Genomic DNA, 26,323 nt, shown 5'->3' on the forward strand with positions numbered 1-26,323 from the left:
AGGAATTGGAAAGTTGACTGGAGGGATGCAGTCATGTGGAATTCTGGTCCTATAACCTATAACTGTCTTTTTCTTAGACATGGAGAGTGGAGTACTATATACTGTATAGTATTCTGTTTCTGTGTCCAGGTTCAGAACATGCCCACCTAATGTCACTATGTTTTTAAGTAATGTTATTGTTTGTCTCTCCAGGTGCAAAATATGCCTTCGTCAGGGGGTGGGTCCAATACCAGGTGATCCCCCACCTGCAGACGGCAGACGGCCAACAGATCCACATCAGCCCCCAGACCGCATCCCTGGGGGGGCAGCAACCAACACACACACACACACACACACACACACACAAACCTGGATGATCTGGAACTGCTGCTGCTGCTGAGGCTGCTGATTGGCTGCTATGGTTTTAGTCCCGCACACTGCCTTCACCTTACGGCCTGCCGGAGCACTGTCATTGGCTGAAGTGGTGGCCAGCGTTACGGCGACAGGTTGATTGGCAGTGTCATTGGCCATTTGGGGAGCGGTAGTGATGATCTGCCAGCCATTACCAGTGAACTGGGCAGGAACCAGTTCTAACTGCTGCTGAACCAGAGTCTGATTACCTGCTGCGTCTACAACTATATGACCCTGGATCTGCCCACCCTGCAACTGCAAATAAATATACATAAACAATAAATAAACATCATTGAATAAACATGTACTAGAGTAGGAACCAGAGTCTGGTTCCTGGCTGAATCTATGTGTTCCTGGGTCTGGAAGTACAATCAACACACAGTACACTGAAAGTCTGCAGATATATACCATGTTAAAGCATGTATGAGTCTTTAAAATGGCCATGTAGTGTATGTACCATGTTAAAGCATGTATGAGTCTTTATAATGTCTTATTGTTTCAGAACTTACATTACCAACATTGTAACAACTATAACAGTAACAAGAACATTAATACAAGGAATAACAAAACCTATAGCGATATAATTAGTACTGATTGCTACCTGTATTTGACCAGCTTGCAACTGGACCTGTCCTTCCACTCCTCCCTGACCTCCTATCTTACTGCAGGTCGCAGCCAGTAGGGCTAGGGGAGACGGCTGGGAATCCTAGAAAGAGAGAATACACACACAGGCAGATAGGGGAATTCAAACATAGAACACACACACAGAGACAACATGCATATAGACAGAGAGAGAGACAGACAAAGAGAGAGAGAGAGAGACACACAGAGACAACATGCATATAGACAGAGAGAGAGAGACAGACAAAGAGAGAGAGAGAGAGACACACAGAGACAACATGCATATAGACAGAGAGAGAGAGATACAGAGAGAGACACACACACACACACAGACAACATGTATATAGACAGAGAGAGAGATACAGAGATTGAGAGAGAGACAAAGGGAGAAGAGAGAGACAACATGCATATAGACAGAGAGAGCAATACGGAAAGAGAGAGACACACACAGATAGATAGAGAGACAGAGAGAGAAACACACACACAGAGACAACATACAGAGAGAGAGCAGTAGTCACGAAGGAACTACACTCTTCGAAAAAAACGGGTTCTTCGGCTGTCCCTATAGGAGAACCCTTTTTGGTTACAGGTATAACCCTTTTTGGTTCCAGGTAGAACCTTTTGTAGAAAGGGTTCTACATGGAACCCAAAATGGTTATACCTGGAACCAAAAAAAGTGTTATTAAAAGGGTTCTCCTATGGGGACAGCCAAAGAACCCTTCTAGGTTCTAGATAGCACCTTTTGTTCTAGGAGTGTAGGTCGCAGGCAAATATTTAATATCACCCACACACACACCTCTAAAGCTGCCTGTATAGACAGCTAGTGGGGTTTTTTGCACAGAAGCTACATGACAGTCTATTTCAACACTAGAATCAAACATGCCTTTGGAAAACCCTGTCAGAACACATGCTATGGAAATGCTATGAAAATATTATATAAATATGTTTTATTATACTGTAAAAACCTAATCTCATAGACATGGAGCCAAAGACAAGTCCATTATTGGTGTTGATAGACATAATGCAATCCTCTGAACATGGTCTCTAGACAGAACCAGGAAGTGGTGTGTGTGTGTACCAGCCTACCTGTGATCCAGAACGTTTGCCTTTCTTGCCTGGTTTCCCTCCTTCTGATCCCGACACTTCCTTCTTCTGATCTGAGGACCATCGATCAAACAATACTTGATCAATAATCAATAGACTAACACTGGAGGACTGAATGATTAGTGATCACATTTATCAATAACACAGTGGGTTATACCTGATAAAAATAGGCTATAAAGATGTCAATATTTCCCTGCACATGGTTTTATAACAGTGTAGTGACAACATATGGTTCAACTACTGGCGAAAAGGCATACACATTGATCGGAGCCCGATTAGAGACTAATTCATCTACAGATCGGTTATGGAAACGTGTTGCCTGTTTTAGGAATAAGCTATTCTTTATCATCAAACGGTTTCTGCATATCTGTCAGGCTGTATGCAAAGAAAGCGAGGGAGAAAGAAAAGAGGGATAGAGGGGTGGAGACGGAGATGAGAGGGGAGGGTACCTACCACTCATAACGCATTCATAAACCAGAGAGGAGAGGCTAGGGGAGAAAGGCCGGCTAAAGCACCGGGTAAGGACGGCCTTTTTTCTCCGCGAATAGCTCGAGCTGGGCTGTGTCGTCGCTCCGGTTAGCACCTAAACCACCCACTCGGCAGGAAGGGCGGTACAAAACTCGAGCAACAATCAAACCTCCCGTGATAACGGGAAACGGTCCGGTTTCCGCGTCCGACGCCTCTCAAAACCAACCGAAAACACCCTTTAACGACCAACGCGCGTTAATTCCATTAACGGAAAAATCGACTGAAAAAATGTATTCTAATTCAAGTTAGTAATGTGTCCGCGGTAGGCCCACCCACTTCCATTTACCCATCAGACCAACTCCCCTCGCCCTCTCTCCTCTCTTTCTGCCTCTGCTGTTTCTGCCGCTACGTACAACAAGCCTTTCCAACGATCTTCATGCAAAAACACCCCTCATCAATACCACTATTTTATGGCTATTTTAATAGTTGAATTTTAGAATTGCAGCTGGAGACAGATAGCTGTGGCTTTTTGTGGGCGGTGCGCTCCTCCCACATATTCAGGACTCGGTCTGCGAGGGTTGAGATGGGAGTTGTATTTAGCGAAGCCTCGCCTTCGAAATGTGTTGTGGCGACGGGGACTTCATCTCCCAGTCTGCCTTGCGGTGAGCTGTACGGCTCGTGCGGCGTAGAGTCAAGGTAGGGTGAGAAGCATAGAGAAGGCGGTGACTGTGTGATGTGGGGGTTGGGCAAGAGGTGAGGTGTGAACGTTCTGTTCTCTTTTTTATCATGAGGGCCAGTCTCTCCTTTCCTCCTCCACTCTTATTTTGATGAAGGTTGGCCTCTCGCTGCCTTCAGCTTTCTCTCCCTCTCTATCACAGGGGTGAGTCTGTCTCGCCCCCTCTATTATATGGTCAGTGTATCTCCCGTTCTCGCCGTCGAATAAGGGACACTCGCTATCTGTATATTATAAGGGATACTCTCTCGCTGCCTCTCTCCCCCCGTTTTGTATATATAAGAGACTAGCTCTTATACTATACAGCAGGGCTGCCCAACCCTCTTCCTGGAGATCTACTGTCCTGTAGGTTTTCAGTCCAACCCTAATTTAGGGTATCTGATGCAGCTAGTTAAGGTCTTGTTGAGCAGCTAATTAGTAGAATCAGGTATGTTAATTAAATGAGGGTTGGACTGTAGATCTCCGGGAAGAGGGTTGGGCAGCCCTGCTATATAGAGACCAGCCATTATAATATACAGAGACTATCCCTTATAACAGACAGCCTCTCTCTCTGTCTACTGTATATTATACTGAACAAAAATATAAACATGACATGTAAAGTGTTGCTCCCATGTTTCATGAGCTGAAATAAAAGATCCCCAAAATGTTCCATACACACAGAAAGCTTATTTCTCTCAAATGTTGTGCACAAATTTGTTTACAACCCTGTTAGTGAGCATTTCTCATTTGCCAAGATAATTCACCCACTTGACACATGTGGCATATCAAGAAGCCGATTAAACAGAATGATCACTACACAGGTGCACCTTGTGCTTGGGACAATAAAAGGCCACTCTAAAATGTGCAGTTGTGTCACACAACACAATGACACAGATGTCTCAAGTTGAGGGGGTGTGCAATTGGCATCCTGACTGCAGGAATATCCACCAGATCAGTTGCCAGATAATTGAATGTTAATTTCTCTACCATAACCTGCCTCCAATGTTGTTTTAGAGAATTTGGCAGTAAGTCCAACCGGCCTCACAACCGCAGACCACATGTAACCACACCAGCCCAGGACCTCCACATCCGGCTTCTTCACCTGCGTGATCTGTCTGAGACCAGCCACCCGGACACCTGATGAAACTGAGGATTATTTGGGTCTGTAATAAGGCCCTTTTGTGAGGAAAAACTAATTCTGATTGGCTGGGCCTGGCTCCCCAGTCAGTGAGCCTATGCGCTCCCAAGCCCACCCATGGCTGCGCCCCTGCCCAGTCATGTGAAATCCATAGATTAGGGCCCAATCAATGTATTTAAATTGATTGATTCCCTTATATGAACTGTAACTCAGTAAAACCGTTGAAATGAAGATGAATGCTCTGAATAAGAGCGTCTGCTAAATTACTAAAATGTAAAATGGTCTCCACTAATCTACCAAAAGTTACACGCACTCATCCATGTTTTAACCCAACAGACAGTACACGCACACTCATCCACGTTTTAACCCAACAGACAGGGAAGGCACACTCATCCACGTTTTAACCCAACAGACAGGGAAGGCACACTCATCCACGTTTTAAACAACAGACAGACACGCACACTCATCCACGTTTTAACCCAACAGACAGTACACGCACACTCATCCACGTTTTAACCCAACAGACAGTACACGCACACTCATCCACGTTTTAACCCAACAGACAGTACACGCACACTCATCCACGTTTTAACCCAACAGACAGTACACGCACACTCATCCACGTTTTAACCCAACAGACAGGGAAGGCACACTCATCCACGTTTTAACCCAACAGACAGTACACGCACACTCATCCACGTTTTAACCCAACAGACAGTACACGCAACCTCATCCACGTTTTAACCCAACAGACAGTAACGCACACTCATCACGTTTTAAACCCAACAGACAGGAAGGCACACTCATCCACGTTTTAACCAACAGACAGGAAGGCACACTCATCACGTTTTAACCCAACAGACAGGGAAGGCACACTCATCCACGTTTTAACCCAACAGACAGGAAGGCACACTCATCCACGTTTTAACCCAACAGACAGGGAAGCACACTCATCCACGTTTTAACCCAACAGACAGGGAAGGCACACTCATCCACGTTTTAACCCAACAGACAGGGAAGGCACACTCATCCACGTTTTAACCCAACAGACAGGGAAGGCACACTCATCCACGTTTTAACCCAACAGACAGGGAACACACTCATCCACGTTTTAACCAACAGACAGGGAAGGCACACTCATCCACGTTTTAACCCAACAGACAGGGAAGGCACACTCATCCACGTTTTAACCCAACAGACAGGAAGGCACACTCATCACGTTTTAACCCAAACAGACAGGGAAGGCACACTCATCCACGTTTTAACCCAACAGACAGGGAAGGCACACTCATCCACGTTTTAACCCAACAGACAGGGAAGGCACCTGGTCGTTATCCGTGGTCACGACTATCTCAGGACCCAACAATTGACCCCCCCCTTGACCTCAAGACCAATTTAGATTCTTCCCCTTTTCTCCTGAAATGTGTTCTCCTTCACTAACCCTAGAATACTAAATCTACACACATTCCAAACTGCTACTACAGCCATTGTGATAGACACCAACTAGTTAACATTTGAACTTCAGTTCTTTATTTCAGATTCAACTAACATACAGTGTCCACTTTCAGAAGCAGTCTTATAACTTTAACTCAATATAGAAGGAAAAAAACATTAAAACAGTGTAATAAACAGTACACTATACATCCCATAGGTCCAATTGTATTGGCTATTGTCTATAATCAAGGGAATATGTTCTGTTCCTTTCAGTAAAAGGTTGACCATGTCTTACTACTAGGGATGCAGTGGTAAAATAGGTGTAAACTCTGAAGTAACGTAAACTCAAACTATGCTAATTTAGCATAATAATAGGTGCGTAAACATTATTCCCCAAATTAAAAAGGTACTGAATTTAACAGCGGTTGTCTGTACCCTCCGCCCCATCCAAGGTCTAATAAAAAGTTAAACTCCACTGCCTGACTGCTGTTGCATAAAAATATGATTTCAGAATCGGGCTGCCTGTGTAAACACAGCCTTGGAACCACAGATATCCATCTAGACCGGTGTTGCTCAATCTTTTTAGTTGCAGGGATCCACAAGTTATGGTTTTCATGGGTCATATTCAGTGGTGTACACCGTAGCAAAACATTTTGCAACAATAAATGGTAATTACATGTTCTTACTGGAAAATATCAGGTACTACCTCCCGTTTCAAAACGTTGTCTCCGTACTGAACATGACTGATTAAATAGGGTGTTAGAAGGACGTGGCAGTCATTGAGGAACACTGTTCTAGACCATCTAGAGATCCAAAACCCTGGACTCGAGTCTGAACTGTGGCAGTACTAAAGCAGAACAATTCTGTGTCAGTATGACTACGTCCTAATTATCTCTCCTTCTGCCCAAAGTGTGCACTTGTTCACTTCCATCCATTGATTTGTAGGGAAATGACTGGTATAAGAAATATGGTGGAAATTCCCTTTAGCCCATGCCTCTGCAAATCCAATGCTTTGTGGGAAGTAGTGAAGAGTGTACACTTCAGGAGAAAGAAGAGATTATTGAGACACCCCCTCTGTCTGCTGGGTCTCTCCCTCTGGGCCTCCAGGGTGTAACTGTCTGTCCTGACCAATGGGGGAGCTGTCTGCTTGTCTGGTCTTGTCTCTAGGCTCGAAGATCTTTTTGGATGCTGTGGAGAAAGAAAAGTAGACATTTTTAAATTAAAAACAACCTTTATTAGCTCAATCAAACACACAGCCAAATTAAAACACACACTACCTACACAGTGGTAAAGTACTTAAGTAAAAATACTTTAAAGTACTACTTAAGTAGTTTTGGGGGGTAACGCCATTACATTCCCAAAGAAAATAATGTACTTTATTTTTTTACTCCATAAATTTTCACTGACACCCACAGTGGTGGAAAAAGTATCCAATTGTCATACTTGAGTAAAAACTAAAGATATCGTAATAGAAAATGACTCAAGTAGAGGTGAAAGTCACCCAGTAAAATACTACTTGAGTAAAAGTATTTGGTTAAATATACATCTTAAATTCCTAATATTAAGCAAACCAGACGGCACCATTTTATTTACAGATAGCCAGATGCACACTCCAACACTCAGACATAATTTACAAAACAAGTCCTCCAGTGTTTAGTGAGTCCTCCAGATCAGAGGCAGTAGGGAGGACCAGGGATGTTCACTGTTTAGTGAGTCCTCCAGATCAGAGGCAGTAGGGAGGACCAGGGATGTTCTCTAGATACAGTAAGTGCATGAAATGGACCATTTTCCTGTCCTGCTAAGCATTCACAATGTAACGGGTAGCCTACTTAAAGAGTAGCCTTCTGTCAGGGAAAATGTATGGAGTAAAAAGTACATTATTTTCTTTAGGAATGTAGTGAAGTAAAAGTTGTCCATAAAAACTGCATAAGTAGTACTTTCAAGTATTTTTACACCACTGGACACCCAAAAGTACTCGTTACATTTTGAATGCTTAGCAAGACAGGAAAATGGTCAAATTCACTAACTTATCAAGAGAACATCCCTGGTCATCCCTACTCCCTCTGATCTGGAGGACTCACTAAACACAAATGCTTTTTTTGTACATGATGTCCAAGTGTTGGAGTGTGTCCCTGGCTATTCCAAAATAAAAAACACCAAAATCATACCATCTGGTAAGGAATTTGAAATGATTTATACTCTTACTTAAGTACATTAAAAACCAAATACTTTGACTCAAGTAGTATTTTACTGGGTGACTTTTACTTGAGTGATTTTCTATTAAGGCATCTGGACTTTTCCACAAGTATGACAACCGGGTACTTTTTCCACCACTGCACCTACCTCTCCAGGTAATCTTGGACGTTGCTGTGGCCCTTGTGTTGAGCCAAATGGACGAGTTGTCCTGTTGCACAGCGTCCTTCTCTCCGTCGACACAGACTGCAGTTACAGATTCCTCTACACAGAGGACACTCCCAGTCCTGGAGAGAGAGCGCGGGATACAGAGACACAGAGAAACATGGATTTAGTGACAAAACAATATATTTGGTGTACTGATGGGGTCGAGGACAGGGGCTGTGTGTGTATACTAACTGGATCCAGCAGGGCAGAGCGTACGTCCTCTCCGTAGCGGTTCCTCAGACAGGGCCCACAAAACTGACCCTTGCCCCCTGAACATACTCCGCTACGACACACCGTCTTGGTGTCCAGAGTCTTCTGTCTACACTGATGACAAGTGCTGCCCTGGAACACACACACCAGTTCCATCTCTATCACAGGACAGATGGATAGATAGCAGAACTGAGCAGCTGATGAAAAGTGACAATTATAAAAGCCTTGCTGTGTGTGTGTGTGTGTGTGTGTATCTCTTACGTGGTCCTTGTCCAGTATCTTGTCTTTGGCGCCTTCCGCCACGTTGTCCAGCTCTTCCTCTGTGATCTCATCGACTGATCTCACATGTGTAATCTTCCTCCTCTTCCCGCTGCTCGCCCTCCTCTTCTTCCCACTTCTACTCAGCTCATCATCCACCTGGCCACACACAAACCACCATCATCATCATCATCTACCTGTTCACAATGATCAAGAGTTACCTGTGTAAAGAATGTGTGTGTGTGTGCATAATGAGTGTGTGTGTGAACAAGCATATGTAAGTCATGTGTGCCCTTGTGTACCTCCAGTAGTTTCCTGACACAGATAGTCCTCACAGATCTGTTGCTTCGTGAGGGAGAGGTACTCCGCTCCTCCACCCCAAACTTCTCTGGCGGTCTGGCCGCACGCGATGGGTTCCTCCTCTCACCCCCCTCATACACACCTCGTCTACGAGGGGTCGGCTTCTCACTCACACGCCTCTTCTTCTGGAACACAACACCCACAATGCACCAGTCAAAACTACAACACCCAGAAGTCACGAGTCACCTGAGAAAGTCTGCATGTTTCAGGGGATCAGTTTGAACAAGACGAGCTGCAGTGCCGCTTATCTTTGGGAAGCAAGGTGATTTACAGATTCCGCCAGTCCAACTGTGGTACATTAATCTGAAACATGCACAATATGAACCAATTCCATTAGCCCAGTCAAGTGTGTAGTGTACTAACTCACCATGGTAGAGGGGGGGGGTTCAGCCATGTTGGTCAGGTCAGCAAACAGCTTGGCCAACTGAAGGACAACAATAACACAGGATGAGAAAACCCTTCCAATATACACAATAATAACAAGAGAGAAAGTAGATAGCAGGGTTGTATTCAGTAGTGTAAGCGCCTACGGAACACGACCCCGGGCAGTGGTTATGTACCATGGCCTTGTTCTCCTGGATGTTCTTGGCTCGTTTATTTAGAACTGGAGACTCAACCTCCTCCTCCTCTTTTTTTAGAGGCTGTTTCTGACCCCGTGTCACCATCCCACAGGACACCCGAGACACACCCCTTTTCAGATGCTCCTTTTCATTGGTTCTCCTCTTTGGAGGGGCGGTAGTGATTGGCTGGGGTTTCTTTGGTGCCTCCCCTTTCTTGGCAGAGAGTCTTTTGGTGGGAAACCTGAAGCAGAGTATTCAACTCTATTCAAAAAGCAGTGGATCATAGTGAATAGGGTGCCATTTGAGACACACACATACACACAGTTGAACACTCGTACACACCTAAAGGCAACACAGAGACTCCTCCTTGTGTGTGTCTCTGGCTCCTCCCCCTCGGAGTAGAAACCTGTGTCTTCATCACTCTCCTCCGCTACGCACTGGAGCGCCCGAAAAAAGGAGAGAAGAGTCATGGTACAACCAAGCATCCCCATACACACATACCACTGGAGAGAACAGTAGAAAAGAGATGCCATGTTAGGTCTCAATACCATAGCCTTCATCCTGCTTCTGAACCCTCTGTTCTCTTCCTCACCAAAGCCCTAAAAACCCTCCCCCTCACTGTCTGAATGGCTGAACAGACTTACCAACTCTGCGGTCACAAACTTTGACCTGAAACGCACGGCCTGAAGAGAGAGAGATGGATGGATTATTTCAATCGCTAACTGTAGCAGAATTAAGTAAACCAGGATTGTAGTGTGTGTGGTAAAGATTGACAGTTACTCACCGGCTTCCCAGAGTCCTCAGAGGCAAGGCTGTCCCTGCTGTCGTCTGATTCGCTGTCACTAGGCACTGACATGGCAAAACCCAGGAAGTCCTCGTCGTCACTGGGACTCTCAAAGATGGCCGCCAGTGTCCTGGGGGTCTGAAGGACAGACAACAGATTAAAGCCAAAGATAGTTTTTTTTATTTTTATTTATTTAACCTTTATTTAACCAGGTAGGCAAATTGAGAACACGTTCTCATTTACAATTGCGACCTGGCCAAGATAAAGCAAAGCAGTTCGACACATACAACAACACATAGTTACACATGGAGTAAAACAAACATATAGTCAATAATACAGTGAAAAAAAAATAAGTCTATATACAATGTGAGCAAGTGAGGTGAGATAAGGGAGGTGTAAAGGCACAAACAACTAAGCACTAATATTTTTGTGGATGATAAAATTAAATAAAGATGAAAATTTACAATAAAAAAATAATATAAATTATAAAGGCCATGAGGGTGAATGTGAAATACAACACAGCAAGTAAAATAAAACTAAAAAAAACCCTGGAATGGGTGGGTTTGCAGCGGAAGAAAGTGCAAAGTAGAGACAGAAAATAATGGGGTGCAAAGGAGCAAAATAAATTAATAAAAAATACAGTAGGTAAAAGAAGGTAGTTGTTTGGTGCTAATATTATAGATTGAGATGGGTTATGTACAGGTGCAGTAATCTATGAGCTGCTCTGACAGCTGTGCTTAAAGCTAGTGAGGGAGATAGTTTATCCCAATTTAACAAAACACTTTTTATTAGAGTTCGTTCCACATCTGCAGACGAGACATGCATTGTAACGGGAAGGAGAGGCGTCCAAAGGAAGAGAATTGGTTTAATGTGAGCAGATGACGTGTAGAGAGATAACCTGCTGGAGGCGCGTGCTACAGACACATAGGTGCTGCTATAGGTGACACGAGCAGAGCTAGGGGGGACTTACCTAGCAGGGCGGTGTGTAGAGAATGACATCTGAACCAAGATGAGAAGTCTTGGCGACAGCATTAAGATTGATGTAGCGAGGGCCAGCCGAACGAGAGTGTACACGGTCGCCGGCAGTGGTGTGTGGGTTATAGTATATGGGCTTTGGTGACATAGCGTATGAACACGGTAAATGCACTCATAATAGGCACTCCATATTTACGTTGGTTGTGTAGTTCATGTGTTTGTTGTGATTGTGTTTGGAGGCTATTTTGAAATGACATCACCGAAGTCGAGGATTGGTAGTGATGGTCAGTTTTACAAGGGTATGTTTGCAGCATGAGTAAAGGATGCTTTGTGCGGAATAGGAAGCCAATTCTAGATTTGACTTTGGATTGAGAGTGTTTGATGTGAGTCTGGAAGGGAGAGTTTACAGTCTAACCAGACACCTAGGTATTTGTAGTTGTCCACATATTCTAAGTCAGAACCGTCCAAGTAGTGATGTTGGACAGGGGGGCAGGGGCAGGCAGCGATCGGTTGAAGAGCATGCATTTGGTTTTACTTGTATTTAAGAGCAGTTGGAGCCACGGAAGGAGAGTTGTATGGCATTGAAGCTCGCCGAGAGTTGTTAACACAGTGTCAAAAGAAGGGCCAGAAGTATACAGAATAGTGTCGTCTGCGTAGAGGTGGATCAGAGAATCACCAGCAGCAAGAGCGACATCATGATGTATACAGAGAAGAGAGTCGCGTCCAAGAATTGAACCCTGTGGCACCCCCATAGAGACTGACCAGAGGCCCGGACAACAGACCCTCGATTTGACACACTGAACTCGATCAAGAGAAGTAGTTGGTGACCAGGCAGGGCAATCATTAAGAAACCAAGGCTGTCGAGTCTGCCAATGAGGATGTGGTGATTGACAGAGTCAAAAGCCTTGGCCAGGTCAATGAATACGGCTGCACAGTATTGTTTCCTATCGATGGCGGTACGATGTCGTTATGCCTTGAGCGTGGCTGAGGGGCACCCCCAGCTCTGAAACCAGATTGATAGGCGCGGACCGACATTCTGTTCTAGTTGCCGTTGGTGAGAAATTCTCAAGATTTATGTAATCTGTGATCATGGTAGCGGGTGATCTTATATTGAGCGGCTGGTAATAGCTGGTTGTTGTTCTGCAGACTTGGCGCTTTCGAAACTTCGAGCGCGCAAAGGCCCTAGTCCAGGAAGGTTTGGAGTTTGTCAACTAGCATTGGATAGGTCTAGATAGAAAGTTTCAGGGTCGAAGGTTGGTCTGCGCGCGGCTCCTTTGAGAAGGGGATCTACTACCGCTCAGTGCTGGCTTTCTCTCTCAATTCTGGTTTGGCGATATCTCTGATGCCGAAACACAATTAAGCCTGGACAGCTACACGAGTATTATAGCGATGATCGTGAGTTCGAATCAGTGCTGAGTTAAATAGGCTGAGTCATTTTAAATCGGTGCGCGAGAATCTATATTTTAGTCAGATTACTTAGTTTAGGATATGATATAGTGCTAGACTAATATCCATAGGCACCGCGCCCAGCTGGGATTTTGTTAGGTCACGATGCACGTTTTGCTTGGCGTTCATGTTTTATTTTAGTGTGACATGCAAGTCGTGATCTTGTTTTACCTTTAATAGAGTACGGGAGAGAAAGAGAATGGGGGAAAGCATATTGCTTACCAATGCCGCAGTAGAGTCTACAGTTGAGCTGGCCGAGATGCCATGCTCGCATGTGGCCCTCGTCTGAGGACGTGCTGTTGTCCGGAGAGAGACTGACCTGATCCGGGACAGGCAGAAAATGCGGACAAGCTGAAGGACGCGATGAGAGAAGGAAGGGCAAGCAAGAGTCTCGGGTAGGGGCAGCCAGATGGAAAGCATGGCCAGCCGTGCGGAAAAATGCTTATTGAAATTCTCCACATTATAGTGGATTTCGGTGGTGGACAGTGATTTCCTATCATTCAGACGCGGTTGAGAAGCTGGTGAGGAGGTGTTCTTAATTCTCCATGGACTTTACGGTGTCCCAGAACTTTTTTGAATTTGTGTTGCAGGAAGCAAATTCTGCTTGAAAAAGCTAGCCTTGGCTGTTCTACTGCCTGTGTATATTGGTTTCTGGCTCCCTGAAAAGTTGCATATCACGGGGGCTGTTCGATGCTAATGCAGAACGCCATAGGATGTTTTCTGTTGGTTAAGGGCAGTCAGGTCAGGAGAGAACCAGGGCTATATCTGTTCCTGGTTCTAATTTCTTGAATGGGGCATGCTTATTCAAGATGGTGAGGAAGGCATTTTTAAAAAATGACAGGCATCCTCTACTGACGGGATGAGATCGATATCCTTCCAGGATACCCCGGCCAGTCGATTAGAAAGGCCTGCTCGCTTGAAGTGTTTCAGGGAGCGTTTGACAGTGATGAGTGGAGGTCGTTTGACCGCTGACCCATTACGGATACAGGCAATGAGGCAGTGATCGCTGAGATCTTGGTTGAAAACAGCAGAGGTGTATTTGGAGGGCAATTTGTTAGATGAATCATATGAGGGTACCCGAGTTTACGAATTGGGGTGGTACCTGGTAGGTTCATTGTAATTTGTGTGAGATTGAGGCATCAAGCTTAGATTGTAGGTGGCTGGGTTTTGAGCATGTTCAAATTTAGGTCGCCTAGCACAGAACTCTGAAGATAGATGGGGGGCAATCAGTTCACATATAGTGTCCAGAGCACAGCTGGGAGGCGTGGTCAATATAGCAGGCGGCAACGGTGAGAGACTTGTTTTTAGAGAGGTGGATTTTTAAAAGTAGAAGTTCAAATTGTTTGGGAACAGACCTGGATAGTAAGACAGAACTCTGCAGGCAGTCTTTGCAGTAGATTGCAACACCGCCCCCTTTGGCCGTTCTATCTTGTCTGAAAATCTTGTAATTGGGGATGAAAATATCTGAHTTTTTGGTGGTCTTTCTAAGCCAGGATTCAGACACGGCTAAAACATCCGGGTTGGCAGAGTGTGCTAGAGCAGTGAACAAAAGTTGTATAACTAACTTTGCTATTTCCCCCTATTCATCTGTGTTAAAGCTACACTAATATATAATACCCTTTTCACACTGTCCTTTCCATAAAGTAGTCTATGGTGGAGGTGTAACCAGTACAGAAGAGCTCGGGTTCAGTAATGAGTCAAAGAGTTGGCCACTAACAAAAATGTAAACAGACCAAATGCATTCCTATTACATTTCTAATATTCAAATACTGCAGCACTGATTTCTATGATAGGCTGTCGATATAAATTACATTTAATTTATAAAATAAGGAACTGGACATTTTATGACTTGACTTAGCTAGCCTTTTCCTTTAGAGGAGTAAAGCCAAAGGGCCTTATAAAGGACCCCGGACTGAGACCCCTGAACTGTACTGTAGGCTAAACAGCACAGCGTAAAACCCCAAACCAGCAAGCAATGCAGATGCACAGTGGCTAGGAAAAACTCATTAGAAACCTAGAGGGACCAGGCTCTGAGGGGTGGCCAGTCCTCTTCTGGCTGTACCGTGTGGAGATATAAAAACTGCAACTGTTAAACCTCACTTACCTTTGATGAGAACGGCATTTTAACTCGTTTGAGAGACGAATTTTCCTTCTCTCAGAAGTTCACATGCAGTTCACGCAACAAAGAATGAATGGTAAAAAAAAACACGAGTTCATGTACTTGTCTCAAAAGGCAGGTGTGCAGTCCAGTTTTGAATTTCGTTCAAATATGTTTTCAAGCTTGATGACTTGATTTTGTGAGCCCAGAATACTTTTCCTGTATGTAGAAGTCGTTATACGACGGCCGTGAGAGTGAATTGATTTGTAATATCATTACAATGAGTTTCCGATCGGAGTCTCTCTCCTTCTCCCCCGGATACATAATGGGACAGCCCGAGTCCCGCCCTCTCCCAGTTTCGCGGCAAAAAAGACAATGTAGGTGTGGCAGAATCTCACTGTCCCGAGAAATGGGCTTTTCAAGGTTCTGTGCTTTAAAATCCAACTACTGTACTGCAGTGTCTGCAACAAAGAAGTAATAGCAAAGTTGCATCTGGAAACATTTGGCGCCTACATGTTTAGGATTTTCCTACATTAAGACAAAATTGAACAAATCTATGTTATATCATACAGTGCATTCAGAAAGTATTCAGACCCCTTGACTTTTCCCACAATTGGCCTTGTTCTAAATTGATAAACAAAAATAAATCTGCAATCTAAACACAATACCCCACAATGACTAAGTGAAAACAGGTTTTTAGAAATGTTTGCATATTTATAAAAAATATAAAACAGAAATACCTTATTTACATAACTATTCAGACCCTTTGCTATGAGACTCGAAATTGAGCTCATGTGCATCATGTTTCCATTGATTATCAAATCAAATTTATTTATATAGCCCTTCTTACATCAGCTGATATCTCAAAGTGCTGTACAGAAACCCAGCGTAAAACCCCAAACAGCAAGCAATGCAGGTGTAGAAGCACGGTGGCTAGGAAAAACTCCCTAGAAAGGCCAAAACCTAAGAAGAAACCTAGAGAGGAACCAGGCTATGAGGGGTGGCCAGTTCTCTTCTGGCTGTGCCGGGTGGAGATTATAACAGAACATGGCCAAGATATTCATATGTTCATGTCCGGTGAACAGGTCAGGTTTCCATAGCCGCAGGCAGAACAGTTGAAACTGGAGCAGCAGCACGGCCAGGTGGACTGGGGACAGCAAGGAGTCATCAGGCCAGGTAGTCCTGAGGCATGGTCTTAGGGCTCAGGTCCTCCGAGAGAGAGAAGGAGAAAGAGAGAAGGAGAGAATTAGAGAGAGCATACTTAAATTCACACAGGACACCGGATAAGACAGGAGAAGTACTCCAGATATAACAAACTGACCCTAGCCCCCCGACACATAAACTACTGCAGCATAAATACTGGAGGCTGAGACAGGAGGGGTCAGGAGACACTGTGGCCCCATCCGATGATACCCCCGGACAGGGCCAAACAGGAAGGATATAACCCCACCCACTTTGCCAAAACACAGCCCCCACACCACTAGAGGGATATCTTCAACCACCAACTTACCATCCTGAGACAAGGCCATTATCCTAGAGATGTTTCTTCAACTTGATTGGAATCCACCTGTGGTAAATTCAATTGATTGGACATGATTTGGAAAGACACACATCTGTCTATATAAGGTCTCACAGTTCACAGTGCATGTCAGAGCAAAAACCAAGCCATGAGGTTGAAGGAATTGTCCGTAGAGCTCCGAGACAGAATTGTGTCAAGGCACAGATCTGGGGAAGGGTACCAAAAAATGTCTGTAGCATTGAAGGTCCCCAAGAACGCAGTGGCCTCCATCATTCTTAAATTTAAGACGTTTGGAACCACCAAGACTCTTCCTAGAGCTGGCCACACGGCCAAACTGAGCAATCAGGGTAGAAGGGCCTTGGTCAGGGAGGTGACCAAGAACCCGATGGTCACTCTGACAGAGCTCCAGAATTCCTCTGTGGAGATGGGAGAACATTCCAGAAGGACAACCATTTCTGCAGTACTCCACCAATCAGGCCTTTATGGTAGTGACCAGACGGAAGCCACTCCTCAGTAAAAGGCACACAACATCCCGCTTGGAGTTTGCCAAAAGGCACCCAAAGGACTCTCAGGGCATGAGAAACGAGATTCTCTGGTCTGATGAAACCAAGATTGTCCAGAATGCCAAGCGTCATGTCTGGAGGAGACCTGGCACCATGCCTACTGCGGTGAAGCATAGTGGTGGCAGCATCATGCTGTGGGGATGTTTTTCAGCAGCAGGGACTGGGAGACTAGTCAGGATCGAGGAAAAGATTAACAAAGCAAAATACAGAGAGATCCTTGATGAAAACCTGCTCCACAGTGCTCAGGACCTCAGAGTGGGGCAAAGGTTCACCTTCCAACAGGACAACAACCCTACGCACACCGCGCAGGAGTGGCTTCGGGACAAGTCTCTGAATGTCCTTGAGTGGCCCAGCCAGAGCCTGGACTTTAACCCGATCAAGAATCTCTGGAGACCTGAAAATAGCTGTGCAGCGACGCTCCCCATCATCCATCCTGACAGACCTTTTGAGGATCTGCAGAGAAGAACGGGAGAAACTCCCCAAATACAGGTGTGCCAAGCTTGTAGCGTCATACCCAAGAAGACTAGAGGCTGTAATTGCTACCAAATTGGCTTCAACAAAGTACTGAGTCAAAGGTCTGAATACTTATGTAAATTTGCACAAAAAAAATTATACATTAGCAAAAATGTCTAAAAACCTGTTTGTGCTTTGTCATTATGTGTAGATTGATGAGGGGAGAAAAAAAAACTATTTAATCATTTTTAGAACAAGGGGTCTGAATTCTTTCCAAATGCACTGTATATTCTTCAACAAATATGTATAATCTCATGATGATGGTGTTATTGTCTTTATTCTTTTTTAAATTCCATAGCCTATTACACATTCTGAATGGCCCCTGCAGAAGCTGTACTCTCCCTCTCCTGTCACTCCCCCTTCTCCACGCCCACCACCACCAATTAGCCCGCTGAGCTCAAGACTTGTCTTCCACTGACATAAAATACAGGGTTTGTAATGTATGCACAGGGAGGCAGTGGTGATGTCACCTCACGCTTAATGAGAAGTGAAAATGAGAAACAGCTGCTTTATTATTTTATTATTTTCTTTCCTCTCTTCTATCATTTCTCTCCTACTCCTCCATCCTCTCGTCCTCCTCTCTTCCTCTGATAATATTCAGAGACAGTGACCATCGACACAATGTTTAATATGACATAAAAGCTATAATTTATTCATAATCTCCAGTAAAACTTTGACGTAGTAAACCTCTCTTTAGAAAAGACGTGTGGCTTCAGCAGTTAGGGACGGGGAACATACTGCTCTTTTCTTTCTCCCGCTGTGTATGAAGACATCCTATTGTGGAATGTAGGCCTACCTTTAAAACAGAGAAATAATAACATTATGCATATTTACAAATCAACAATATTACAGTGGTATAAAGCCTTAGAGCAAATCTGAAATGGCACACTATTCCCTGGCTTATATAGTGCACTACTTTTAACCAGAGCTCCCTATTCCCTATATAGTGCACTATGTTTGACCAGGGCCACATAGCTCTGGTCAAAAGTAATGCACTATATAGGATGCAATTTTGGACACGCTCTTAGTGTCATCTTGCATTGTGATCTGGTGGGGATGTCACGTCATGCAAACAACAACATTCTTTAAAACAGAACTTTACATCATCATGGCAAGAAAACAACAACACCCCTCCGTCTCTTCTTCATTTGTCTTTTTTCTCTTTTCCCCCCATTATGAAATCACATAGGACAGTAACATTCACTGGACCAACTCCACTCCCTAGTCTCCTGTTTTAAACATTACAGCATTTCAGCTCAACCAGCAAACCTTTTTGGACACAGTTCAATGTATTTACACATATGTCCTGCAAATCTTTACCGAGGTCTGTCTTTATACAGCTCTGGTGTGATATGGCACACAGGACTGTCACATTCTGTAGAGAAACATAAATAAACGAAATATTACAATAAATAGTTATATAGCACTACTGCCCTGCTTCTACACACCTGAACACTGTACCGTAGCTTCATGTGATGTACTTGATCAGTCAGTGTGAATACACCAGGTCTTAACAGTGATGTACTTGATCAGTCAGTGTGAATACACCAGGTCTTAACAGTGATGTACTTGATCAGTCAGTGTGAATACACCAGGTCTTAACAGTGATGTACTTGATCAGTCAGTGTGAATACACCAGGTCTTAACAGTGATGTACTTGATCAGTCAGTGTGAATACACCAGGTCTTAACAGTGATGTACTTGATCAGTCAGTGTGAATACACCAGGTCTTAACAGTGATGTACTTGATCAGTCAGTGTGAATACACCAGGTCTTAACAGTGATGTACTTGATCAGTGTTGAATGCATTCACTGGGTTTAAACCAAGGCAATGTTGCTTAGTGAAATCTGTGTGTAACAGGCATTGAAACAGCATATCTCTCACTCTTCAGTCAGTAAAAGTGTAATAACAATGTAATAATAATCTCTATAATACCATGGTATTAACGCCCAATAACAATGTGTAATAATAGGACCTTTATGTTGTGGTATGACAGGACCAGAAATGGTGAGGACTTTGTGGTTCCTACAGATACAATTTAAAAAGCGATGTGTGTGTAATCTGTATATGGCATCCCCATCCGGACATCTCCCCCCCATCCGTGGCACTGTCATCCAGAGGCATATCTCACCATGTGGCCTGAACACATACAATATACATCTCCTGTACGTCTACTGCATGATTTCCAGTCATATACTAACAGTTACTATCTGCAGTCTCTTGACTGTTTCCCTACTGAGGATAATTAATACAATGAAACTGTTAACTTCAGACCAGAAACAACACACAATCTCAGTAACTGTACAAACTCCTCTGGAGACTAGCTTAAAAACACTATTCATGACAGAACAATAACGAATGGCCGTCTGTCTTCTCCTTGGTCTTTGTCGTCCGTCAAAGTTTGACCTTCATAGAAAAACAGTCTGAATCAGGTTGACAGATATACATTTTCAGTCTGAAGCCGTCTCAGTGTGCAGCTCTGTGGTTGGCTGGCTGAATCAGGATGCTGAACTGTGATTGGCTAAGAGCCAGTGGCTTGAATGGCACCTTCAACATAAAGTGTATTTTCTGTGAAGGTCCTCTAGGAGAGTGTGTGTTCAGGCGCGAGGCTCCAGCTTGTGTGACAGTTGGAACAGTGTCTGTTGATTGTCGATGATGTGCAGGTAGTGAACGCTCGCCCTGACCTCTGCACTGTCGCTCCCCACCACCTCGTTACCTAGGAGACAGACAGATACACACGCACACACACAGACAAAAACACTGAAGCTGTATGACTTCACCAGCAGAGACTGAACAGAACAGCATTACAGACACACAGGCACAGACAGACAGAAAGAGAGAGAGAGAGAGACCGAAAGAGAGACAGACAGAGAGACAGAAACAGACAGAGACAACATACCGAGTTGGTCGCTTTGGCAGTGGCGAATCAGACGCACTGTGTCGGCGATCATGTGCTGAGGGGGCGGGGCATAGAAGAGAGTCAGTCACCATGATAACGGTTATTAAACACAGACAGACAAACGTTCACACACACAACAGACATGTCATGACTCACCAGTTTCTGGAAGTTGACCAGGTTGTCCTGAAAGGTTTTGTTTCCCTCGTGAATAAAGGTGATGTCTTTCAACAGCAGGGGCATGAAYGGGATCTTAGGAGGCTTCATCTTCTTGAAGGCATCTCTGTAGGCCTTATGGTTCAGTGACGGGTCCTGGAGAGACAACGATGAGAGGTTAGGAGTCAGGGTAAGGTTAGGGGTTAGAGGTCAGAGGTTAGGCTTAGGGTCAAGTGGATGTGAACCTAGAGACTGATACACCAATAGTCCCAGAATATTTTGTTCATTAATTCATGACCTTCTCCTAACTATTTTCCACCAGCCTATCAGGACGAATATTACTTTAAACCAATGATAATGAGTCTTACTGTGATCAGCTCCAGTTCAGAGAAGATCTTCTTGAATTTCCCCGGAACTTTCTGAAAGTAAACATATGGAACAGATACACACCGTCAGAGTACACACACACACACACACACACACACACACACACACACACACACACACACACACACACCTCCCAGGTTATGTTGAGTCTGCTGACGGCTGCTGTGTTGAGTCCCATGATGATGGCAAACGCTGAGTTCAGGTTCCTTTGGGCCTTACAGCTACATAAAACAACAAACAGGATTAGTTGTGTGTGTGTCCCTGTGTGTGTGTGGTGTGTGTGGTGTGTGTGTGTGTGTGTGTGGTGTGTTGTGTGTGTGTGGTGTGTGTTTGATTGTCTAAAGTGTGTGTGTTCTCTTACTGCGCTGCATCTTTATGAACTTCTTGAGCAGCTGGACTCGTTTGTTGAGTGACACACACATCAGGACCTCAGACATAACCCACTGCTGGACCTCATTGCAGCGCTGCAGCAATACAAATAGCCCCTCCCGGTGGCTGCCTCCGTACTACAGCTCATTGTGGAATACACCAACTCCTGCTGCAGGGGGAAAAGACAGAGAGTTGAGTGTGTATGTGTATGCGTGAGTGTGTTAGTAAAGTTCCCCAGTGTGTGTGTGTGTGTGTGTTACCTCGTGTATGGAGTTGAAGAGGTTCCAGTCCAGTTGTGTGAGAAACAGCAGCCATATCCCAGGTGTTGATTACCAGCAACCTCACTGTTCTCCTACCAGCTCACTGTCTGTTAGAGGGGCCTACACAGACAGACAGACAGACAGAACAGACAGACAGACAGACAGACAGACAGACAGACAGACAGACAGACAGACAGACAGACAGACAGACAGACAGACAGACAGACAGACAGAACAGACAGACAGACAGAACAGACAGAACAGAAGACAGGACAGACAGACAGACAGACAGACAGACAGACAGACAGAACAGACAGACAGACAGACAGACAGACAGACGACAGACAGACAGACAGACAGACAGGACAGACAGACCAGACAGACAGACAGAAACAGACAGACAGACAGACAGACAGACAGACAGACAGACAGACAGACAGACAGACAGACAGACAGACAGACACAGACAGACAGACAGACAGACGACGACAGACAGACAGACAGACAGACAGACAGACAGACAGAACAGACCAGACAGACAGACAGACAGACAGACAGACAGACAGAACAGACAGACAGACAGACAGACAGACAGACAGACAGACAGACAGACAGACAGACAGACCAGACAGACAGACAGACAGACAGACAGACAGACAGACAGACAGACAGACAGACAGACAGAAGACAGACAGACAGACAGACAGACAGACAGACAGACAGACAGACAGACAGACAAGACAGCAGACAGACAGACAGACAGACAGACAGACAGACAGACAGACAGACAGAAGACAGACAGACAGACAACAGAGACAGACAGACAGACAGACAGACAGACAGACAGAACAGACAGACAGACAGACAGACAGACAGACAGACAGACAGACAGACAGACAGACAGACAGACAGACAGACAGACAGACAGACAGACAGACAGACAGACAGACAGACAGACAGACAGACAGACAGACAGACAGACACAGACAGACAGACAGACAGACAGACAGACAGACAGACAGACAGACAGACAGACAGACAGACAGACAGACAGACAGACAGACAGACAGACAGACAGACAGACAGACAGACAGACAACAGACAGCACAGACAGCAGACAGACAGACAGACAGACAGACAGACAGACAGACAGACAGACAGACAGAGACACCACACCAGTATGTTAAGAGTAGGTTAGTGTTTTTTGTCTTTCAAATACTTAGCTTGAGTTTGATTTGATTTAGAGTGCAACACACCCCACCCCAGGTAAGCTGAATCAAGGTCCCCAAGCCTTTGTTTAAAAAATAAATACCATTTGTCAGTGAATGACCACAATCAAATTATGTGTAACCGAATATGGTGTTAATTACCATAATATGTGTGAGGTCCCTCCGACAGACCATCAGTTTGCTCTGTGGCGTCAAAGTCTCAGAATACACATATTGACCAGCCTGTAACATCCTCCTTTCTACAGGGGGAGAGTGAGAGAAAAAGTGGGGAGAATTAAAAGGAGTGGTGTGTGTGTGTGTGTGTGTGCACCTCCAGTTGTTAGTGTGTGTGTGAGTACCTTCAGTGGGTGTGTGTGTGTGTGTGTACCTTCAGTGTGTGTGTGTACCTTCTGGGTGTGTGTGTGTGACTTCAGTGTGTGTGTGTGTGTGTGTGTGTGTGTGTGTGTGTGTGTTGTGTGTGTTGTGACTTGTGTGAATGTGGTGTGTGTGTGTGTGTGTGTGTGTGTGTGTGTGTGTGTGTACCTCCAGTAGGTGTGTGTGTCACCAGCACCATGTCCTCCTCTGGTCGGTCCATCTTCTGACCCACAATCCTCAGCAGCTCTGCCACGCTCAGCAAAGAGTGTGTGTAAACACACAGGTACGAGTCAGCACTCACATACACACGACACAGCACTGGAACACACACACACACATAGCGTTAACACATAATAAAACATATTTTCAGAAGGCTTTCGATTGGGTGAATAGAGACCTCCTTGCTTTTAGACTAATTCAAATGGGAATTGATGGAAGATTCTATGATCCCATCAAAGTCTTACTGTGATCAGCTCAATGACCTCAATGACCTCAGGACTGGCTGGTTTCCAACCCTTTACAGTGTAAAGCAGGGAGACCTACTCTTATCCACTTTATTTGCAATATATGTTAATGATTTAGCCCTACAAATCAAACATGCTAAACTTGGTGATGAAGTTGTGGATATATTCCTGGGCATCTTGTTGTATACTGATGATATACATTATATGTACAAAAGTATGTCGATGCCCCTTCAAATTAGTGGATTTGGTTATTTCATCCCGTTGCTGACAGGTGTATAAAATTGAGAACACAGCCATGCAATCTCCATAGACAAACATTGACAGTAGAATGGCCTTACTGAAGAGCTCAGTGATTTTCAACGTGGCACTGTCATAGGATGCCACCTTTCCAACAAGTCAGTTCATCAAATTCCTGGCCTGCTAGAGCTGCCCCAGTCAACTGTAAGGGCCCTTTGTGAAGTGTAAACGTCTAGGAGCAAAAACGGCTCAGTCGCAAAGTGGCAGGTCACACAAGCTCACAGAACGGGACCGCCAAGTGCTGGAGCTCGTAAAATTGTCTGTCCCCGGTTGCAATACTCACTACCAAGTTCCAAACTGCCTCTGGAAGCAACGTCAGCACAATAACTGTTTGTTGGGAGCTTCATAAAATGGGTTTCCATGGCCGAGCAGCCGCACACAAGCCTAAGATCACCATGCACAATGCCAAGTGTCGGCTGGAGTGGTGTAAAGCTTGCCGCCATTGGACTCTGGAGCAGTGGAAACGCGTTCTCTGGAGTGATGAATCACGCTTCACAATCTGGCAGTCCATGGCCGAATCTGAGTTTGGCAGATTCCAGGAAAACGCTACCTACCCGAATGCATAGAGCCAACTGTAAAGTTTGGTGGAGGAATAATGGTCTGGGGCTGTTTTTCATGGTTCGGCCTAGGCCCCTTAGTTCCAGTGAAAGGAAATCTTAATTCTGCAGTATACAATGACATTCTAGATGATTCTGTGCTTCCAACTTTGTGGCAACAGTTTGCGGAAAGCCCTTTTCTGTATCAGCATGACAATACCCCCGTGCACAAAGCGAGGTTCATACAGAAATGGTTTGTCGAGATTGGTGTGGAAGAACTTGACTGGCCTGCAGAGCCCTGACCTCAACCTGACAGAACATCAGAACACAAGCAAGTCCCCACAGCAATGTTCCAACATCTAGTGGAAAGCCTTCCCAGGGGAAGGAGGCTTTATAGCAGCAAAGGGGGGATAAGCTCCATATTAATGCCCATGATTTTGGAATGAGATGTGTGATGAGAAGGCATCCACATACGTTTGGTCATGTAGTGCAGTTGTCCTTGCCGAGACATTAGATGACCTCCAGAATATGTTCAATATTGTTAAACTATGGTGTACTAAATTGAGACTGGCGATAAATCAAGAGAAGACCCAGATTTTTCATTTCAGAAAGAAAGGCGTGCAGTGAAGTGAACACAACCTTTGTTTTGATTCAACCCCATTATTGTACACTGGGCTCTATAAATATCAAATAAAATAAAATTTTATTAGTCACATGCACCAAATACAACAGGTGTAGACCTTACAGTGAAATACTTACTTATGAGCCCCTAACCGACAATGCAGTTAAAAAAAAATATGGATAAGAATAAGAAATAAAAGTAACAAGTAATTCAAGATCAGCAGTAAAATAGCATTAGCGAGACTATATACAGGGGGGTACACGGTACAGACTCAATGTGCGGAGGGACCGGTTAGTTGAGGTAATATGTATATGAAGGTAGAGTTATTAAAGTGACTATGCATAGATGATAACAATAGAGAGTAGCAGCGGTGTAAAAGAGGGGGTGGGCAATGCAAATAGTCTGGGTAGCCATTTGATTAGGTGTTCAGGAGTCTTATGGCTTGGGGGTAGAAGCTGCTTAGAAGCCTCTTGGACCTAGACTTGGCGCTCCGGTACCGCTTGCCGTGCGGTAGCAGAGAGAACAGTCTAAGACTAGGGTGGCTGGATTTTTAAACACTTTTTAGGGCCTTCCTCTGACACTGCCTGGTATAGAGGTCCTTGGTTTCATTCTGGATGAACACATGCCCTTTGAAGATGCCATAATATCGCTAGCAGATTCTGCCGGTACAGCTTTGGGGTCAGTGTTAAACAAAATGATCTTGGTTACTGTGCTTATTTTCAGCAAAACTCCTGTGTGTGTCCAGGGATGGACTATGCAGCTGGGGTTTGGGGTTCCAAAGTAGGTAGTAATTGCAACAATGTTTAAAACAGAGCAATCTGCTGCTTTCTTGGTGTGCACCACAGGAGGTTGGTGGCACCTTAATTGGGGAGGACCTGCTCGTGGTAAAGGCTGGAGCGGAATACGTGGAATGGTATCAAACTGACTCCAAACCTGGCCATCTGTGGACGACACTACAGTGAGGAGGTGAGGGCCCTCGGAGTGTGGTGTCAGGAAAATAACCTCACACTCAACGTCAACAAAACAAAGGAGATGATTGTGGACTTCAGGAAACAGCAGAGGGAGCACCCCCCTATCCACATTGACGGGACAGTAGTGGGGAAGGTGGAAAGTTTTAAGTTCCTTGGTGTACACATCACGGACAAACTGAATTGGTCCACCCACACAGACAGCGTTGTGAAGAAGGCGCAGCAGCGCCT

General features: G+C 44.8%; 3 protein-coding genes and 1 long non-coding RNA gene across 5 annotated transcripts in view; all 4 read right to left on the minus strand.

Moving 5' to 3' along the window:
* Positions 1-3,151, minus strand: part of LOC111955758 (transcription factor Sp4-like) — a 28,792-nt gene extending 25,641 nt beyond the window's left edge. The window contains exons 1-4 of the mRNA XM_070436390.1: positions 2,569-3,151; positions 2,098-2,168; positions 992-1,096; positions 349-645 (exon numbers count right to left, since the gene is read on the minus strand). Coding sequence (XP_070292491.1) covers positions 349-645; positions 992-1,096; positions 2,098-2,168; positions 2,569-2,575 — 480 coding nt within the window. The 5' untranslated portion in view covers positions 2,576-3,151. The remainder of the gene's footprint in view (positions 1-348; positions 646-991; positions 1,097-2,097; positions 2,169-2,568) is intronic.
* A 2,789-nt stretch (positions 3,152-5,940) lies between these two features.
* Positions 5,941-15,274, minus strand: LOC111955858 (cell division cycle-associated 7-like protein). Of its 2 annotated transcripts, none has more exons than XM_023976207.2 (11): positions 14,965-15,274; positions 10,440-10,577; positions 10,300-10,338; positions 9,998-10,092; positions 9,656-9,896; positions 9,463-9,519; positions 9,038-9,217; positions 8,739-8,894; positions 8,460-8,609; positions 8,211-8,347; positions 5,941-7,055 (listed from the first exon to the last, which is right to left on the minus strand). In XM_023976207.2, the coding sequence occupies exons 1-11, from the start codon at positions 14,980-14,982 to the stop codon at positions 7,031-7,033; spliced, it is 1,236 nt and encodes a 411-aa protein (XP_023831975.1). In that variant the 5' UTR covers positions 14,983-15,274; the 3' UTR covers positions 5,941-7,030. The 2 variants fall into 2 exon arrangements, with proteins under 2 accessions (XP_023831975.1, XP_023831974.1); XM_023976206.2 differs by having other exon boundaries at positions 9,038-9,220.
* Positions 15,275-18,177: 2,903 nt separating this feature from the next.
* On the minus strand, positions 18,178-18,957 carry LOC139023347 (uncharacterized). The gene is made up of 2 exons (XR_011474483.1): positions 18,874-18,957; positions 18,178-18,349 (listed from the first exon to the last, which is right to left on the minus strand). It is a non-coding gene; the product is annotated as an uncharacterized lncRNA (long non-coding RNA).
* Positions 18,958-20,034: 1,077 nt separating this feature from the next.
* Positions 20,035-26,323, minus strand: part of rapgef5a (Rap guanine nucleotide exchange factor (GEF) 5a) — a 37,611-nt gene continuing 31,322 nt past the window's right edge. Inside the window, 11 exon segments of the mRNA XM_070436391.1 lie at positions 20,035-20,270; positions 20,454-20,508; positions 20,610-20,762; positions 20,975-21,025; positions 21,124-21,214; positions 21,360-21,498; positions 21,501-21,531; positions 21,623-21,670; positions 21,672-21,710; positions 22,993-23,090; positions 23,374-23,523. Of these exon segments, the coding sequence (XP_070292492.1) occupies positions 20,152-20,270; positions 20,454-20,508; positions 20,610-20,762; positions 20,975-21,025; positions 21,124-21,214; positions 21,360-21,498; positions 21,501-21,531; positions 21,623-21,670; positions 21,672-21,710; positions 22,993-23,090; positions 23,374-23,523 (974 nt within the window). The 3' untranslated portion in view covers positions 20,035-20,151.

This window comes from Salvelinus sp. IW2-2015, linkage group LG31, assembly GCF_002910315.2.
Source record: "Salvelinus sp. IW2-2015 linkage group LG31, ASM291031v2, whole genome shotgun sequence".
Classification (NCBI taxonomy): domain Eukaryota; kingdom Metazoa; phylum Chordata; class Actinopteri; order Salmoniformes; family Salmonidae; genus Salvelinus; species Salvelinus sp. IW2-2015.

Bases quoted from the DNA above. Each gene is read 5' to 3' on its own strand.
- LOC111955858 (XM_023976206.2), bottom strand. The intron at 9,221-9,462 runs GTGAGTTAGTAC...GTTGTGTTCCAG, and splicing joins AACCCCCCCCCTCTACCATG to AAGAAGAGGCGTGTGAGTGA. The intron at 8,348-8,459 runs GTTAGTATACAC...CTCTCTCTCCAG, and splicing joins GCTCTGCCCTGCTGGATCCA to GACTGGGAGTGTCCTCTGTG.